The 19,090-nt window shown below is 39.2% G+C and overlaps 1 protein-coding gene across 3 annotated transcripts in view; it reads right to left on the bottom strand.

The window, feature by feature from the left end:
- Nucleotides 1–19,090, bottom strand: part of NMNAT2 (nicotinamide nucleotide adenylyltransferase 2) — a 220,421-nt gene that overhangs the window by 194,967 nt on the left and 6,364 nt on the right. For all 3 annotated transcript variants that reach the window (XM_055582904.1, XM_055582905.1, XM_055582906.1), the window contains one exon: nt 18,688–18,768. In XM_055582904.1, the coding sequence (XP_055438879.1) occupies nt 18,688–18,710 (23 nt within the window). In that variant the 5' untranslated portion in view covers nt 18,711–18,768. The remainder of the gene's footprint in view (nt 1–18,687; nt 18,769–19,090) is intronic.

Consider the following 19,090-nt stretch of genomic DNA (forward strand, 5'->3'; position numbering starts at 1 on the left):
AGGAGCCTGGGGGGCTGCAGTCCATGGGGTCGAGAAGAGTCGGACGTGACTGAGCGACTTCACTTTCACTTTTCACTTTCATGCATTGGAGAAGGAAATGGCAACCCACTCCAGTGTTCTTGCCTGGAGAATCCCAGGGACGGTGGAGCCTGGTGGGCTGCTGTCTATGGGGTTGCACAGAGTCGGACACGACTGACGCGACTTAGCTTAGCAAAGTCATTCCACTGATGCATGGATGGGAGTGGCTTGGGCCTGTCTTCCTAGACACTGGTCAGTCTTTCTTTGCCCTTCTTCCATGAAAACACATTTTTAAAAGTACATTTGATAAAGTCATGGCTGCTGTGGGGAAGGATAGGGGGAAGGAATAGTTAGGGAGTTTGGGACGGACATGTACACACTTCTATATTTTAAATGGTCAACCAATAAGGACCTACTGTAGAGCACAAGGAACTCTGCTCAATGTTATGTGGCAGCCTGGATGGGAGGGGAGTGGGGGAGAATGGGTGCATGTACATGTATGACCGAGTCCCTTCACTATTCACCTGAAACTATCACATCATTGTTAACCGGCTATGCGTGTGGTGCTAAGGAGCTTAGTCATATCTGACTCTTTGTGACTCCACAGACTGCAGTCCACCAGGTCCTCTGTCCATGGGATTCTCCAGGCAAGAATACTGGAGTGGGTTGCCATGCCCTCCTCCAGGGGATCTTCCCAACCCAGGGGTCTAACCTGTGTCTCTTATGTCTCCTGCATCAGCAGGTGGGTTCTTTACCACTAGCACCACCTGGGAAGCCCTGTTAATCAGCTATATCCCAATACAAAATAAAAAAGTTTTTTTTTTTTAAAGTACATTCGATAATACAAACGATCCATGTACTTATCATGCAAAATGAACAAATGTCACTCTTTCATATTTCTCTTCAGTAAAGGGGAAGTCCCTTATGTGCCCTTCCCATCTTCACTCCCTATCTCCCTCATTCCCCAGAGACAACCAGTAACATCAATTTTGCACAAATCTAGTCCATGTTGCTATGCTTTTGCTTGATATATTTATAGCCAAAAACAGTATCTGGTATCTGTATTTTCAAATAGTATCATACTGAATATAAAATTCTGCAATTTGATATTGCAGAGTATTGTTAAGACTCATTCATGTACTGATACTAGTTATTATAACTTCTGTATAGTATTTCATCAAATGCATATACCCTACTTTGTCTGCACTCGAGCCATTCAGCCTTGAGGGTATTTCCAGTGGTTTTTTAATACCAACAATACTGTAGTGACTATCCTTTCCTGCCTCCTTTTACCACCTGCTACTCCTTAATTATTTCTATCTTCATAAATGGCTTCACCAGGCACATTTGCCAAAAACCTCAGTCGGCCTTGAACCTTTTCCCTGACACCTCAAATCCCCATCCAAGCTGTCTGCTCTGTATCCTGAATCCAATCACTTCTCAATACTTTATTTTTGGCTGTGTGGGGTCTTCGTTGCTGTGAAGGCTTTTCTCTAGTTGTGGTGAGCGGGGCTACTTGGCTAGTTATGGTGCACCGGCTTCTCATTGCACTGGCTTCTCTTGTGGAGCATGGGTTCTAGGCGCACGGGCTTCAGTAGATGGGGCACAAGGGCTCCGGAGTTGTGGCTCCTGGGCTGGAGGACAGGCTCAACAGTGGTGCTGCACTGGCTTAGTTGCTCCACAGCACGTGGGATCTTCCTGGATCATGGATCAAATCCGTGTTTCCTACACTGGCAGGATTCTCAACCACTGAGCCGCCAGGGAAGCCCTCTCAACACTTTTAAACAAGCCTCAACCACCACCGTCTCTCTCCCACTACTACAATAGTTTCCTACCGTACCCCACACACTGATTCCACTTTACCTCGTGGGCTTCTTTCTTCCAATATTCCAAGTCATTTCTGCTTCAGAGAATTTGTGTTTGCCATGCTTTCTTTTCTGAAATGTACTTTCTCAGACCTTAAACACAGACCTTCTTCCCTCATTTCTCTGTCTTTCCTCAAACTCACCTTCTCAGGAAGGTCTTCCCTGTCCATCCTTCCTAAAATAGCACCTCCAGCCCCCACCCTTTCATGCTGCTCAATTTTGCTTCAAAGTACTCAATCCTGTTTGAATTGATACAGACTATTCTATAAAATATATATTTAATACTTATAAAATATCTATATCTCTATGTCTATATCTAATCTATATATCTCCATAAATGTCAGTTTCACTTAGTTTCTTGAGAGCAGTGTTGTCTACTTATTTATTCCCAAAACCTACTATGATTCTGGGTTCAGGTAGGAATTTGATAAATATTGAATATTTATTGAATATTGATTGATTGATATTTAATCAATCAATATTGATCGATAATCAATCAATCATTAAATATTATCTCATGCATTTAATGTTATCTCATGCATTTTTCACCATTTTTTTTAAATTATGTATCTGGAGGTGGAGTTTTGGATCATAGGACATGCACATTTTCAACTGGGCAAGGCATTTCTAAATTGCTCTCCTAAGTGGCCTTACCAATTTACATTTCCACCAGCAGTAGGTAAGATTTCTCACTTCCATATAACTAATTGTCAACACTTGGTATTGTGAACTTTAGAAATAGTTCCCAGTCTGATGGACTCTTTAATTTGTATTTCTCAAATTACTAGGGAGGTTGAGCATATTTTCTTTCCCCATATTTTTCTGTTAGATTGTCTTTCTCTTATTTATATAAGGAATTTATATTGTGTGAATATTAATCCTTTGTTTCATAGATATGCTACAACTATTTTCACCCAGACTGTGGCTTTCCTTTTAATACTGTGTGTGAGATATTTCGAGTTTCTCTGGTGCCTCAGGTGGTAACGCATCTGCCTGCAATGCAGGAGACCTGAGTTCAATCCCTGGCTTGGGAAGATCCCCTGGAGAAGGGAATTGGCAACCAACTCCAGTATTCTTGCCTGGAGAAACCCATGGACGGTGGAGCCTGGCAGGCTACAGTTCATGGGGTCGCAAACAGTCAGACACAACTGACGACTAACACACGTACACATGAGATATTTCATCAAACAGAAGTATTAAATTTGGAGTATTCAAATTTATAAAGCCTTTCCTTTATTATATTTGTGCTTTTGACTAACACTTAAATAATCCTTTCTTCCCCTGTGGCCACAATGTGTTCACCTATAATTTCTTTCAATAGTTATAAAATTTTTATTTTGTCCCAGTTTTAGATCCTTAATTCATCTGGAGTCTAGTTTATAGCTGTGGTTCTCAAACAGTGGTATGGGGATACCCTGGGGGTCCCCAAGACTTTTTTAGGAGACTTGGAAAACCAAAACTATTTTTCTAATAATATTAAGACATTATTCACTTTTTTTCACTCTCATTTTCTCATTGAGCAGGGGAGTTTTCCAGGGGCTACATGACCTGATGATGCCATCACTCTGATGGCTAATGGAATGCGTGCTTCCACTAGCATGTGTTCCACATGAACACAATCTGTTCATGTGTTTTACACATTTCTTAATTTTGATTTCTAATATAGTGTTTAAGTTGGTTCAGGCTGTTATAATAAAATATCCCAGACTGGGTAGCTCTTAAAGAGCAAACATTTACTGCTCACAGTTCTAGAGGCTGGAAATTTGAAGTCAGGGTGCTAACATGATTGCTTGATGCCCCTCTTTCTGGTCACAGGCTTTTCACTGTATTCTCACATTGAGGAAGGAGCTATATACAGCTTTGTGGGATCTCTTACAAGAACACTAAATTCATCCAGGAAAGCTCCACCCCCTGACCTAATCACCTCTCATAGGGCCCCACCTATTAAGGCCATCAATTAGGATTTCAACACAGGAATTTTGGGAGGACACAAAATTCAGATCATAGCCTATAGTAAATATCAACAGATACAACCCACATAAACAAAAACTCTGACATCTTCAATAATTTTTAACAGTGTAAATGAGTTCTGAGACCAAAAATTTTAAGAACTGCTGGCATAATGTATGGATTAGTGATCTAATCTCCTTTTTTCAGTACAGAAAGTCAGTAGCCCTCAAATTCACTAATGTTTCCTCTATCATATGCCAAGGTCCCACACGCACTTGTGTCTACTTCAGCGCTCTCCTTTGTATTACAATACCGCTTCATCTACTTACTATAGCTCTATGAGGAATCTTCCTATCTAGAGGAAAAAAAATCACACTTCCTTGGGCTTCTAGAATTTTCTCTTTTTAGATATTTTCTCTTTATAATTATCTTTAGGATTTGTCAAATTCCACAAAAAGTTTTGTTAGGACTTTGAAATTCCATTTAATTGTGGAGTTATCATAATACTTAAGGTATTGATTTTTCTGTGAATTTAGTATGACATAATTTTTACTAAGATCTTTATTTTTTGCCATTTGGCATTTTAGGTATTTTAACCACAAAGATCTTGCACATTTTTGTAAGATTTATTCCTGAGCATCTTTTTATTTCTATCGCAACTGTAAATGGGATGTTTACCACCACCACTACTCCATAATTACATAGGTCTATGGGTTTCCTATTAGGTATATAGAATTGATATTGATTTTTCACATTGATTGTAATTTAGCAAGGCTGCTGAACACTTAGGCTAAGTTTTTTTTTTTTTTTCTTGAATAGCTTCTTGGAGATTCTACTTAAAAAAATGACACCCGCAAATATTTTGCTCTCTTCCTTGCTAATGACTGCACCTTTTTTTTTTTTTTTCCTTTTAAATATAGAGGAGTAGAACTGGTAGTATTATGTTTAACTACAGAGGTTATAGCAGGCATGTCATGTTCTCAAATTTAATGGGAATACTTTTCTAGTCTCATAATTAAATATGATGTTTGTTATAGACTCAGTATATTTTTTGTTATGTAAGAGATTTTGTTTATATAGTTCTTGACATTTTAATGCTTTTTTGTAGCCACTGAGATGAGCATATGGGCCTTTTCCTTAATCTGGTAATAAACAGATTACAGATGCATTTAAAATTATTGTTGTTGTTTAGTCACTAAGTCACGTCCAAATCTTTGTGACCCCATGGACTACAGCCTGTCAGGCTCCTCTGTCTGTGTTCTTGTTCAGGCAAGAATACTGGAGTGGGTTGCCATATCCTTCTCCAGGAGATCTTCCCAACCCAGGGATTGAACCTGCATCTCCTGTATTGCAGGCAGATTCTTTACCACTGAGTCACATCTATATTTGAGGTAAACTTTATTTTTGTCTGATGTATTGCTCTGAATACACTTCTGGATTTGATTTTCTAATTACTTTCATTACAATGTCAAAAAAATGAGATTCATCTATAATTTCCTTTGCTTGCAGAGTTCTTCTATTTTGGTGTTAACAGCTTAGTAACTTAATGAAATAAGCTGGACTATCTTTACTTCTATTGTCTGGAACAACTATAGAGTATGGGATTGTCTGTTCCATTAAATATGGTAAACTGCTACTGCTGCTGCTAAGTCGCTTCAGTCGAGTCCCACTCTGTGCTACCCCATAGACGGCAGCCCAACAGGCTCCCCCGTTCCTGGGATTCTCCAGGCAAGAATACTGGAGTGGGTTGCCATTTCCTTCTCCAATGCTTGAAAGTGAAAAGTGAAAGTGAAGTCGCTCAGTCGTGTCTGACTCCTAGCTACCCCATGGACTGCAGCCCACCAGGCTCCTCCATCCATGGGGTTTTCCAGGCAAGAGTACTGGAGTGGGGTGCCATTGCCTTCTCCGAAATATGGTAAAACTTACCTATAAAACTAGGTGGCATTGTTTATTTGGCAACGGATCTAAGGATGGGTTGGGAGACTTTGGACTACTGATCTAATTTGTTGATGATTGATTTATTCAGATTTTCTATTTCTTCTTAAATAAATTTATGCTCTTCTGGTAAACTGTAGGTTTTACCTCAGTTTTCAATTTACTGACATAAAGCTCCTTAGTATTATATATTGTATAGCATAAACAATGATATTCTTCAGATCAAATCAGATCAGATCAGTCGCTCAGTTGTGTCCGACTCTTTGCGACCCCATGAATCGCAGCACACCAGGCCTCCCTGTCCATCACCAACTCCCGGAGTTCACTCAGACTCACATCCATTGAGTCAGTGATGCCATCCAGCCATTTCATCCTCTGTCATCCCCTTCTCCTCCTGCCCTCAATCCCTCCCAGCATCAGAGTCTTTTCCAATGAGTCAACTCTTAGCATCAGGTGGCCAAAGTACTGGAGTTTCAGCTTTAGCATCATTCCTTCCAAAGAAATCCCAGGGCTGATCTCCTTCAGAATCGACTGGTTGGATCTCCTTGCAGTCCAAGGGACTCTCAAGAGTCTTCTCCAACACCACAGTTCAAAAGCATCAATTCTTCGGCGCTCAGCCTTCTTCACAGTCCAACCCTCACATCCATACATGACCACAGGAAAAACCATAGCCTTGACTAGACGGACTTTTGTTGGCAAAGTAATGTCTCTGCTTTTGAATATGCTATCTAGGTTGGTCATAACTTTCCTTCCAAGGAGTAAGCGTCTTTTAATTTCATGGCTGCAGTCACCATCTGCAGTGATTTTGGAGCCCAGAAAAATAAAGTCTGACACTGTTTCCACTGTTTCCCCATCTATTTCCCATGAAGTGGTGGGACTGGATGCCATGATCTTCGTCTTCTGAATGTTGAGCTTTAAGCCAACTTTTTCACCCTCCACTTTCACTTTCATCAAGCGGCTTTTGAGTTCCTCTTCACTTTCTGCCATAAGGGTGGTGTCATCTGCATATCTGAGGTTATTGATATTTCTCCTGGAAATCTTGATTCCAGCTTGTGGTTCTTCCAGCCCAGTGTTTCTCATGATGTACTCTGCATATAAGTTAAATAAACAGGGTGACAATACACAGCCTTGACGTACTCCTTTTCCTATTTGGAACCAATCTGTTGTTCCATGTCCAGTTCTAACTGTTGCTTCCTGACCTGCATAGAAATTTCTCAAGAGGCAGATCAGGTGGTCTGGTATTCCCATCTCTTTCAGAATTTTCCACAGTTTATTGTGATACACACAGTCAAAGGCTTTGGCATAGTCAATAAAGCAGAAATAGATGTTTTTCTGGAACTCTCTTGCTTTTTCCACGATCCAGCGGATCTTGGAAATTTGATCTCTGGTTCCTCTGCCTTTTCGAAAACCAGCTTGAACATCAGGAAGTTCACGGTTCACATATTGCTGAAGCCTGGCTTGGAGAATTTTTAGCATTACTGATATTCTTAATCTCTACTAAATTTCCAATATGTCCCCTTTTGAATTTCTTATTCAAAAAATTCTATTTGAAAAAATAATATTGTTTATTTATCCTATCTTCTCTTCAGTGTGGCTTGCTAGAAATGTATTTTATTGGTCTTCTCAAAGAATCAAGTTTGGATTCATTGATCAGTTGTATTTTGGGGAGGCTGACTCTATTCACTTCCCAGGTTATTGAAGTGGATGCTTAGCTCATTCATTTGAAATAATTTTTAATAAGTGCATTTAATGCCATAAATTTCCTTCAATTTACCTGCATTACACAAGTATTTTTTATTTTTTAGACTTGATTTTATAATATTATCTGTTTTATTAACTTCGTCTGTAAAAATGTTATTATTGGAATATAATTGTTTTTCAATGTTATGTTAGTTTCTGCTGAACAACAAAATGAACCAACCATATGTATACACATATCCCTTCCCTCCTGAGCCTCACTCCCACCCCCCAAGTCAGGTTAATTTAAACCAGTAGTTCTCAAGGTGTTGCATTAGCCAAGTTTTATCATGTATTTTTCTTTGCTGCTGTTGTTGTGCTCAGTCACTCAGCTGCATCTGACTCTGCGACCTTATGGACTGTAGCCCATCAGGCTCAATTGTCCATGGGATTTTCCAGGCAAGAATACTGGAGTGGGTTGCCATTTCCTCCTCCAGAGGATCTTCCTAACCTAGGGACTGAACCCACATCTCCTTTATCTCCTGCATTGCAGGCAGACTCTTTACCACTGAGCCACCACAAAAGCCCATTTTCTTTGTTATTCTTCCCTAAATGGTGTGTAAATTTTATTTAAATCATGAGTTATTCAGGAATGTGTTTTTAAGTATTCAAACATATGAAAATTTCTAATTTAACTAAATTCTGATCAGAGAATGTGGTCTATACTATAGTAATTCATTAAAATATCTAGCCTGGTCAAATTTTTAAAATGTTTTATGTGTGTTTGAGAAGAGCATGAATTCTCTATTTGTTAGGTGGAGGGTTTTTATATACATACGTATATAATATTATTTTCCAAAGAAGACATACAGATGGCCTCAGTTCAGTTCAGTTTAGTTGCTCAGTCGTGTCCGACTCTTTGTGACCCCATGAATCGCAGCACGCCAGGCCTCCCTGTCCATCACCAACTCCCGGAGTCTACTCAAACTCATGTCCATCGAGTCGGTGATGCCATCCAGCCATTTCATCCTCTGTTGTCCCCTTCTCCTCCTGCCCCCAATCCCTCCCAGCATCAGGGTCTTTTCCAATGAGTCAACTCTTCGCATGAGGTGGCCAAAGTATCGGAGTTTCAGCTTTAGCATCAGTCCTTCTAATGAACACCCAGGACTGATTTCCTTTAGGATGGACTGGTTGGATATCCTTGCAGTCCAAAGGGATGCTCAAGAGTCTTCTCCAACACCACAGTTCAAAAGCATCAGTTCTTCGGCACTCAGCTTTCTTCACAGTCCAACTCTCACATCCATACATGACTACTGGAAAAACCATAGCCTTGACTAGATGGACCTTTGTTGACAAAGTAATGTCACTGCTTTTGAATATGCTATCTAGGTTGGTCATAACTTTCCTTTCAAGGAGTAACTACAAGCACATTAAAAGATGTTCAATATTGCTAATGCAAATAAAAAATGAGAGAGAAGTGCCAATCAAAACTACAATGAGGTATCACCCAGCACTGGTCAGAATGGCCATCATCAAAAATTTTACAAATAAAAAATGCTGGAGAGGGTATGGAGAAAAGTGAACCCTCCTATACTGTTAGTGGGAATGTTAAACAGGTACAGCTACTATGGAAAACAGTATGGAGCTTCCTTAAAAAACTAAAAATATACTTATTATATGATCCACTCCTGGGCATATATCCAGAAAAGACAAAAACTCTAATTCAGAAAGACATGCATCCCAATGTTCACAGCGCTATTTACAATAGCCAAGACACAGAAGCAACCTCAACATCTGTATCAACAGATGAATGGATAAAGAATATGGTGTACATATACAAAAGAATAGTACTCAGCCATAAAAAGAATGAAGTATTAACATGAATTTACCTAGAGATTATCACACTAAGTAAAATAAGTCATACAGAGAAAGACAAACATATAATATCACTTATACATGAAATCTTAAAAAATGATACAAATGAACTTATTTACAAAACAGAAATAGACTCACAGACATAGAAAACAAAGTTATGGTTACCAAAGGAGAAAGGGGAGGAGGAGTAAATTAAGAGTTTGGGATTAACAGATACACACTACTATATATAAAATAGATATACAACAAGGTCCTTACTGTAGAGCATTCAAAATCTTGTAAGAACCTATAATGGAAAAAAATCTGAAAAAAAAAAAAAAAGACAATAATTTTGCTGTACACCTGAAACTAACACAACATTGTAAATCAATTATACTTTAAAAAAGTATTGTTTAAATCTCTGTTCCCTGAAGATGATCCATTCCCACCGGAAAAGAAGTCCATATTGGCAAGTAATCTTAAACTGACTTTACAATAAATACATTCAAAGAAATAAAAAAAAAAATCTAAAAAAACCCAAAGCTTAAGAGACAAACACAGAAGATGTGCATTAAGTAAAGATGAATATGAAAAATAGCTAAACAGAGAAACAAACATTTGATTAAAAAAATATTCAATGAGATAAACTCTAAACTCATCACAGAGAACGAATTTTTTTAGTTTTGTTAGAGCTTTAATTGACAAAATCATAAGACATTTAAAGTGTACATTGTGATGATCTAATATACACACACATTGTAAAGGGATTACTCTCATCCAGTTAATTAAGGAAGAATTACTGAATTGGAAGATGAAGGAATTCATGCAGAATACAAATCTATTTTGAACTGTATTGTGGTAGCTTAAAATCGAAGCCACAAATTCTTTGATATGCCTTCTACTCAGAGGTGGGTGCAGCCCCTGCATTCCTCCCGTGTGGGCAGGTTCATTGTGTGCTTAGTGGCTCACTCGTTGTCTGACTCTTTGCAACCCCACGGACTGTAGCCCCCCAGGCTCCTCTGACCATGGGGATTCTCCAGGCAAGAATACTGGAGTGGGTTGCCGTGCTCTCCTTCAGGGGATCTTCCCAACCCAGGGATCAAACCCATATCTCTTGCATCTCCTGCATTGCAGGCAGGTTCTTTACCGTCTAAGTCACCTGGGAAGCCCAAGTATGGTCGAAGGGATACTATATGATTTCTGAGCCTAGATAATGAAAGTCTATATAGCTTTTGCCTCATTTCTGGAACAGTCACTATTGGAGCTCTGAGTTGCCATTAAATAGTATGATTACCATGACGAAATCATACTACATTGTGAGGAAATTCAAACCTCACAGAGAAGTCATGTGTCGGCATCCCACCTTACAGTTCCAGTAGAGTTCTGCCTTGCTCACTGTAGCCTAGACACGTGAACCAAAAAAACCCAGCTATTCAAATGATCACCAGCTGGTCACGTCTTCTCATCTGACACCCTGAACATCATGAAGCAGAGTCTAGCTATCCCTGAAGTACCTATCCAAATTCCTATCACACAGAAATCTTGGAGATTGTTTTATGCCACTGTGTTTTGGAAAGGTTTGTTTCACAGCAACACACAGAATACATGAAGCACGCATCTAATCAGTAGTTTTAGGAAGAGAATAAACAGTATGGTGGAAGTCATATTTGGAGAGACAATATACACTGAGAACTTTCTAAAGTTCTTGAAATAAAAGCAAATGGTAAAGAATCTGCCTATAATGCAGGAGACCTGGGTTCAATCCCTGGGTCGGGAAGATCCCCTGGAGAAGGGAATGACAACCTACTCTAGTATTCTTACCTGAAGAATCCCACGGACAGAGGAACCTGGCGGGCTGTGGTCCATGGGGTCGCAAAGAGTTGGACATGGCTAAGCATGCACACACTTCAGTGTAGCCTCCAGGTAGATCTGGAAACCCCTTTGTCCAGAACTAGGTATCTCAGACCTCCTGACCCTCAGGGATATTGGAGAAGATAGCAGATCTGTCAGGCAGGAAAGCAAGCAGACGGGGTGCCCTGGTTTCTCATCTTCCTTTCACCACTGCAGACAAGCCGGGGCTTGCTTTGTTCATTTTTTAAAACTCTAGGTCAGGGTGGAAACCATTTGGAAGGTTTTCCCAAACCCCAGTTTCACAGTGAGCCTGACTAAGGTGCGATACCCTATACAGGATGCTGTTGATCCCCACTACTCAGGAATTCAAACTCCTAGCCAACTTCTACTTGCTTCCAGACCTAGAAAACCATCAGGGCCACAGCTCTAGGTTCACTAAACTAGTGGTGCTGCTTTTTCACTTCGGATACCCAGAGATGATTCTCCTGTGACTGAACCCAGAGACATTTTTTAATTTAAAAAAGAAAATGTTTTTGTGACTGGAGTTCTTGGAGAAGATGTGGACATTCAAAGCATCGCTCACAATACCATTTTGACTATTTTCCTCTGCCTTTCTGGATGTGAGGAATTCTGTGGTCTTGCTACCGTCTTTGGCTTTTACTCAGTAATGGGGATTGAGGTTTCCTCTGTTCTCAAATGTCAAAAAACTATTCAGAATCTCTGTAAGTCTCCTCAGGATTCTGACTTGGGATGAAGGGAGGCAGAGTACAAAGTCCGTTTGTTTCTTGCTCTCCTCTCTGATTTTCTGTATATATCAATTTGAAGGACTTTTAATATATTCTGATGCTGAAAGCCTTGCCCTTAAATCATCAGTCTTTGTCCTGATTCTTCAGAATCTATGTGATTTTATAACCCGAAGTTTTAAAATCCTAGAGGGCAAGGGATAAAAGAAAATATTGGGGCTGGGGGGAGAAACTCCATAATTTACCATTTCATTATTATTCTATCAGAAAAAAGATTTCCATCTCTGCCTTTGTGTCCTGACAGTCTCTCTTCCCATTTCTTCAGAAGCCGCATTTCCTATCTCCTCAGCCTCTCTTTTATCTCTTATTTTTCTATCCTGGATCCTTTCTGCTGAAGGCTCTCACCTCTCTGTAAGACAAAACCTCTCCTAGCTCTCTTACTTTATAAACAAGCTTTTTGAAACCACTCAGGTATCTTCAGTTACATCTACATATTGATGACTCCCAAATTTACAACTCTAGTCAGATTTCTTTCAAGTTCTCCAGATCACAAGATCTCTCAACTCCAGACCACTCCAGTTCAACATGTCCACAAAAATTCATTATCTTCACGTCCACACATCACTCCAAACTATTTCTTATGATTTCTATTTTCATCTAGTTTCTCAAGCAGAAACCTAGAGTCTCCTGGATTTCTTCCTCTCCAGTGCTCACATCCAAGAAGTGACCAAGTCCTGTCATTATGTTTCCATTTACGGATTATTTATAGCCAAGTGTTTATTATGTATCACTAGAACCATAACAGTGTAATGAATTAAAGATGAGGTTAAGGTACTGAAATTAAAAAAAAAAATTAAAGTATCATTGGATTCAAAGTAAAAATAGTTTGGGTAAAGGAAACATGATTAGTATTACCCAATAGAACAGAAAGCTTAAAAGAATGAAAAATTTAAAAGAGAGTGTCAGATTTAATTAGAAGGTTCCAAGTCATCTTAAAAACACCTGAGGGGGAAAAAGAGGATTTTCAGCAGAGTGTCTAGTAGTTTTAACAACTGTTTCGACTGCACTACTCTGTACTTATATGGTGCTTTCACCATCACATGCGTAAGAGGTAAGAGAAGGGTAATACTCCACATTGTATCTGCAGGCTAAATTCAAATGATATGTTTTGTTTTGGGGAATATCAACTTTTAAAATGGCAATATAAAGTTTCTCATGGTCTGTACCAGCCTCAAAAAGGATCATTAAATGGAAAACATCTTGAACTTGTCAGACATCAAGAATCAGAGATGTCCCATTCAGCAGATAGAGATCACTGGGTCTGAAAGTATATTTCAGAGGTTGCCAAGTTCCTTTCTTGTTTTTAATTTGGACTGGGGATCTAGTCATTTCTTAGAGTTTCACAGAAAGTAGATTCTAATAGGTAAGTGTCTAACAACTATTACCATTACCAGGTAATGTGGTTCTTTGCTCATCCATCTCTTCTTTCGCTTCCTCTAGACTTTATAATTTCCCTTTTCTCTTTCTGTGCTCTTGCTTCTTTCTCTACTCAGTTTTCCTCCCTATCTTTCTCTTTCTCACTAGGAAAAAAAAAAAATAGCAAAGCAACTGTTGAGTTTCCTGACTGGTCACATTCCAGAGAAATGAGGAAATGCAGGTTGTTATACAACTGGGAGGGGTCAGGTATGACCTAAAGTTGAGGGATGAGAAGAGAATTCTAAAGAGAAGAGAAGGCAAAAAGGTTCAGGAAAGGTTTAATGTTAGACTTTTATTATATAAAATGATCCTTTGTGAATCCCATCTAGGGCATTTCATCCTTCTCAGGCTGTGATGGTTCCCAGTAGATCCAGAACTGCCAAAGAAGGTCAGCAATGATGTATTCAAAGATGATCACCTGCATCAACTTTTGTACAAAAGTATCAGTACCTGATATTGTGTTACAGTGAGCCTTAGGACATGTCTTAGGGAATGGCCTCTAATAAGGCCATTTTTTTTTTTAATCACCAGTATGCAAAAAGCCATTACATTTATTTATTTATTTATTTTGCCATTACATTTATTTTTAATCTATCTCCTATTCAGTTTCCCCATTACTCATAGGTTTCCGTAACTTGGCAGATAGTCCAGACATTCTTTAAGAACAGTGACAAACAATGAAACTCCTAGCAACAATAGCAACCACCACAACAATAAAATCTACTTTACTTTTTGGTTGGTGGGAGATCAATAAAAGCCTCCCATAAATAATCTGCCTCACAGAAATAACTGCTCTTAGTATTGTGTTTTTGGCCATTTTCTGTGCAAGTCTATGTCACAGTTAGACTTTACGTCTACTATTGCATACAACTTGTATAAGCTCTATTAACCTAACTATAACTGTGACACAGAATTACAAAGTTTGCATCCTTCAGCCATATTTTAGTCTAGAATACTTTTAGCTGTGGTTTGCCATCACTCTTCTGGTAGCTGAATTGTAAATATTCCTTTTCCTTCTGGGAAATAGAATTTGAAAAAGTTAACTCTGCAAAACCTCATTCTGAAAGACTTTGAAGCTGACGGGAACACTTAAGGACCATCTGATTGCATGTCTGTCTGCACCTGATCTCAAGATGGAATGGTTCCAAAGACCTCTAAAAGTTTTATCACTCTATACTACAACTGCCCCATAATTCTCCTCTAAGCTTTAAACACTTGAGAGCAAGACCGTATTGTTCACATTTGTACCCCAGTGACTAGCATATGACCCAACACACAGAAAATTCTCAATATGTTTTTGAGGATTGAGTGAATGAATAAACTGAATAAATAATTAAACACTAAAATTCTAGAGGATCCATAACTCATTAAGCTTTCTCCTTAGCATTAAATACACCCAGATTAAGGCTCTGAGAAGTAAAGGATTGGTTTAGATTTGTCTTTAAAGAGCAGAGAAAGATAGGAACGGACCATCAGTTGAACACTCCCTATGGACTCTAACATCTTTACCTAAAATTCCTATTGCACTTTAATGCTACAATTTAGCTGTCCAACAAATACTTACAGAAAACGGACTTCAACTTCACTTTCTACAAGCTGATTACCTTCTGTAACATCTAGGCCACTGCTGCCTACATTTTGGAAATGTTGGTATTCCAAGAGTTGGCATGCCTTATAGGTTTACCACAGGGTTATTTTTCAAGAAGCACTAAACCCTTGAACAACTTCTTGGACAAAGGGTCGGATCACTTTGGATACCATAAAGGAAAGCTCACAGCCACTGGTTGAGAGAGAGCAAGACAATGGGAGAGTGAGCCAGAGAGCCTTCTGGAAATGTCAGTTTGAAAGAGGGCAGGGAAAGCACAAGCAGGTGGTTTTGCTCCTTCTAAGCCTCCTTATCGTCTTCAGTGTTGACAGATCTTGGACCTCATCTCATTCAGATATGAAACTCCTAATGAACTGAGACATCCTCTGTAGGTAGATGAAAGCTGTTTTCTCTCTTGGCACTTTATACTTGGTCACGTGATACAACTGGTCATAGAGTTTTAAGGCAGCGTGCTGTGTACCTCTCTCTCTCCAAATGCAATTTTACATTATTTTTTTTAAATCTACATTATTTAGAATGTGAAGTTGAGTATGTGAAGTTCTGATTCACCTTATATGTGTAACAAGAGCAGCACCACCTGTTGAGTGCCTCCCAAGTGCCTAATGTTGCCAGGCACAGTATCTAGTTGTTAGGTCGCTAGGTGTTTAGTCACTAAGTTGTTTCCAACTCTTCTGCGACCCTGTGGACTGTGGCCCACAGGCTTCTCTGTCCATGGGATTTTTGTGGCAAGAATACCAGAGTGGGTTGCCATTTCCTTCTCCAGGGATCTCCTTGACCCAGGGATCAAACCTGCATCTCCTGCATTGTAGGCAGATTCTTGACCACTGAGCCACCATGAACTTAGATAACATGCCTGCCTCTAGAAATATAACTTAAATATAAATATCTCATTTACTTTGAAATTGCATATGACCCTCTCCTTAGGAAACATACATTAAATTTATTTAGCCCTATCCTGCTGCTGCTGCTGCTAAGTCGCTTCAGTTGTGTTCAACTCTGTGCGACCCCACAGATGGCAGCCCACCAGGGTCCCCTGTCCCTGGGATTCTCCAGGCAAGAACACTGGAGTGGGTTGCCATTTCCTTCTCCAATGCATGGAAGTGAAAAGTGAAAGTGAAGTCGCTCAGTCGTGTCCAACTCTTAGCGACCCCATGGACTGCAGCCTACCAGGCTCCTCTGTCCATGGGATTTTCCAGGCAAGAGTATTGGAGTGGGGTACCATCGCCTTCTTTACAGGAGAGAAAAAAAAATAACAATAATAATGCCAGAATTTTTAAACATCTTTCCAGTGAGCAATACAAAGACCACTGAGTTTTCTGTTCTACACTGTGACAATTTTCTAATTTTTTAAATCTAATTTTTCTATCCTATTTCCAACCTAGCTGATTGCCTGTCTTCTCTCTTGCCATCTTTCCCCATAAGTGTGCTTTTCTTTTGCCACACGATAAGAGGATTAACTGGTTCCCCTATCCCCAAAGTAGAAAATATAAAAGTTAAAAGTAATTTGGACACTGAAGACCTTTTTCCTACATTGAAGTATGAGACTTTGCTGTTAGATAATTGATGAGTTCAGTCAGTTCAGTTCATTCGCTCAGTCATGTCTGACTCTTTGCAACCCCATGAATTGCAGCACGCCAGGCCTCCCTGTCCATCACCAACTCCTGGAGTTCACTCAAACTCACGTCCATCGAGTCGGTGATGCCATCCAGCCATCTCATCCTCTATCGTCCCCTCTTCCTCCTGCCCCCAATCCCTCCCAGCATCAGAGTCTTTTTCAATGAGTCAACTCTTCGCATGAGGTGGCCAAAGTACTGGAGTTCCAGGTTTAGTATCACTCCTTTCAAAGATGAGCTATCCATAATTTTATAAGTGTGCTCTTTACTGACTGCCTAAGTAAATTACATATAATAGTTTCAATTTCTCAGACAGGCTGAAGGCCCAGAAAATTTCTTCTCTTATTGCTTAGTAATGCTTCTCTTATTGCTTAGACTTCGGTATTCCATAGAAAGGTGGTCAGGAATTTTAATCATTTATATGAAAAGTCAGGGTCCAAACTTCAAAATTTTCCCAAGATTGATTGATTCTACAAACATTTATAAGCATCCTTGTATCAGGCAACCTGCTGGGGGAGTGATAAACAGCAGCAAGCAAAAAACAGGTAGTGTCTGCACTTACAGTTTATAGCCAACTGGAGGCAACAGACATTGAATAAAGAATTACAAATATGACAAATGCCATGAAGAAGATGGGCAGGGTGCTATGGGAGTATGTAGTAGGTGTAGCTAACCTAGCATGATGGGGTGTAGGGCAGAGAAGACTTTTCCAAAGATGTTCTAGTTTAGGCTTGAAGCCTAAGAAGGGAGAAAAGTTATATAAATAAGGAAACAGCTGGTGTAAAGGCTCTGAGTAGAAAAGAATACCACTTATTTAAGGACCTAAAGGAAGGTCACTGTGGGTAAAGTGCTGACCTCAGGAAATGTTAGAGAAAAGGCAGGCAAGGACCAGATCATGTAGGTCATCATAAGGACTGGGGACTTTATTCTAAGAGCAATGGAAAGCCAATGGAAAATTCAAGCCAAGAATTTAAAATAAAAACTTTAAAGATTAACATGGCTAAAATATAGACTAAAATATATATTAATTCACTAATTTCTTCTGCAGCATGCTCTCATATCTTGTAACCCAATGATATTAAGGATTTTTATAAATGTGAGACAAACTATCTAGGTTTATAACATATAGAATTTTTCTGTGAATAGAAAACATCCTAGGATAGCAAAGCAAAGCAGAACAGTACTTGGGTACCTATCCATAGTAAGCCTTGAAGTAACAAATGCATATCGTGAGCTGCTTTGCTTTTCATCTATATCACATTTTAACTTCAACTGAAAATGGAAGTGGTAAAATAATAAAGGCAGGAAAAGAGGACTGTGTGCATGTGTATGAGCATGTGTGCACACGTGTGGTTTCCTATGGTTTTGAAGAAGAGCAGATTTATGACAGTGTCAGTTTCACATTCTCCGTGCTCAAAAATAGTTGACTATGCTCCAGATATAGGGAAAGAGGTGACTGTAAAATAGTGAAAAAATTGTTTTCCTTTTATTTGGGTGTTTTAAGAAAAAAAAAAAGACAGCTTCTGGGTAATACCACATATTTTGACATGAAATACATTGATTTTAGACTAGGGACCCCACGTTGGTTTCCGTAGTACTGTTCTTGGAGTAGTAAAGAAATCCATGAACACAAAGGCCTTTGGTCAACATAAAGTATAAGAGGCCAAGGTTTTAATTTAATACTCTTCAGTCTTCCCTATGGGCATTTCATCCTGACTTCTCCAGATGGTCTATATCCATTAAAACAGCAGATAGGATTTTAAAGTGTAGTTCTTTACCAGAAGTGTTTTCTTACTGGGAGTTAAGAGAAACTCTTGAAGATTAATAAGGTTTCCTTTGGGAATTATTAGGAGAGTGGAGGAGAGGGAGCAAGCTCTGACTACCACTGTCATCTCACTGTCTCCCAAACCAGAAGTTTCTTCTCTTAAATCTTGAACTGCAATGCTTCCTGACTGTTCTGGAGGCTCAGTGACTCCTTCTTGGAAATGAATGAATAAATTCACAGTGTTTGAGAAATAAATAAACTGTTTGAGAAAGGCTGCCAGTGAGTTTAATCAACTTGTATCCAACTCACTATTTGAAGAGAACGAATTACTCACTTGACTGAATCACTTAGTTCCATGTCTGAGGTGTGGTACTGAAGAGAAGGGCCAGCTTCCTATACATTGTGTCCTTGAGTCCTGTAATTGACAAATCATTCTCATCAAAATAGAAACACATTTATGAAGTATCTATTGTACACAAGATTTGTAAACAATCAGAATATGCAGGTTAATTATCAAAATAAATTAGTACTTGTTAAGGGTTCATGGAACAGGTGAGATGGGTATTATTAGTAAAAGGGAGGAGGCTTGCTATATATTAATTATCAGGTTACCAAAGCTCTGAGTAAATTCAATAGCAATGTTAAGAGTAGCTTCTTAGCAAGTACTTGGTGTCTGGTTGAAAACTGGCCACTCTATTTACTTGGGCAGAAGTGTGGTTATATTAAGCTGTTTTTAG

This window comes from Bubalus kerabau, chromosome 5, assembly GCF_029407905.1.
Source record: "Bubalus kerabau isolate K-KA32 ecotype Philippines breed swamp buffalo chromosome 5, PCC_UOA_SB_1v2, whole genome shotgun sequence".
Taxonomy (NCBI): Eukaryota; Metazoa; Chordata; class Mammalia; order Artiodactyla; family Bovidae; genus Bubalus; species Bubalus kerabau.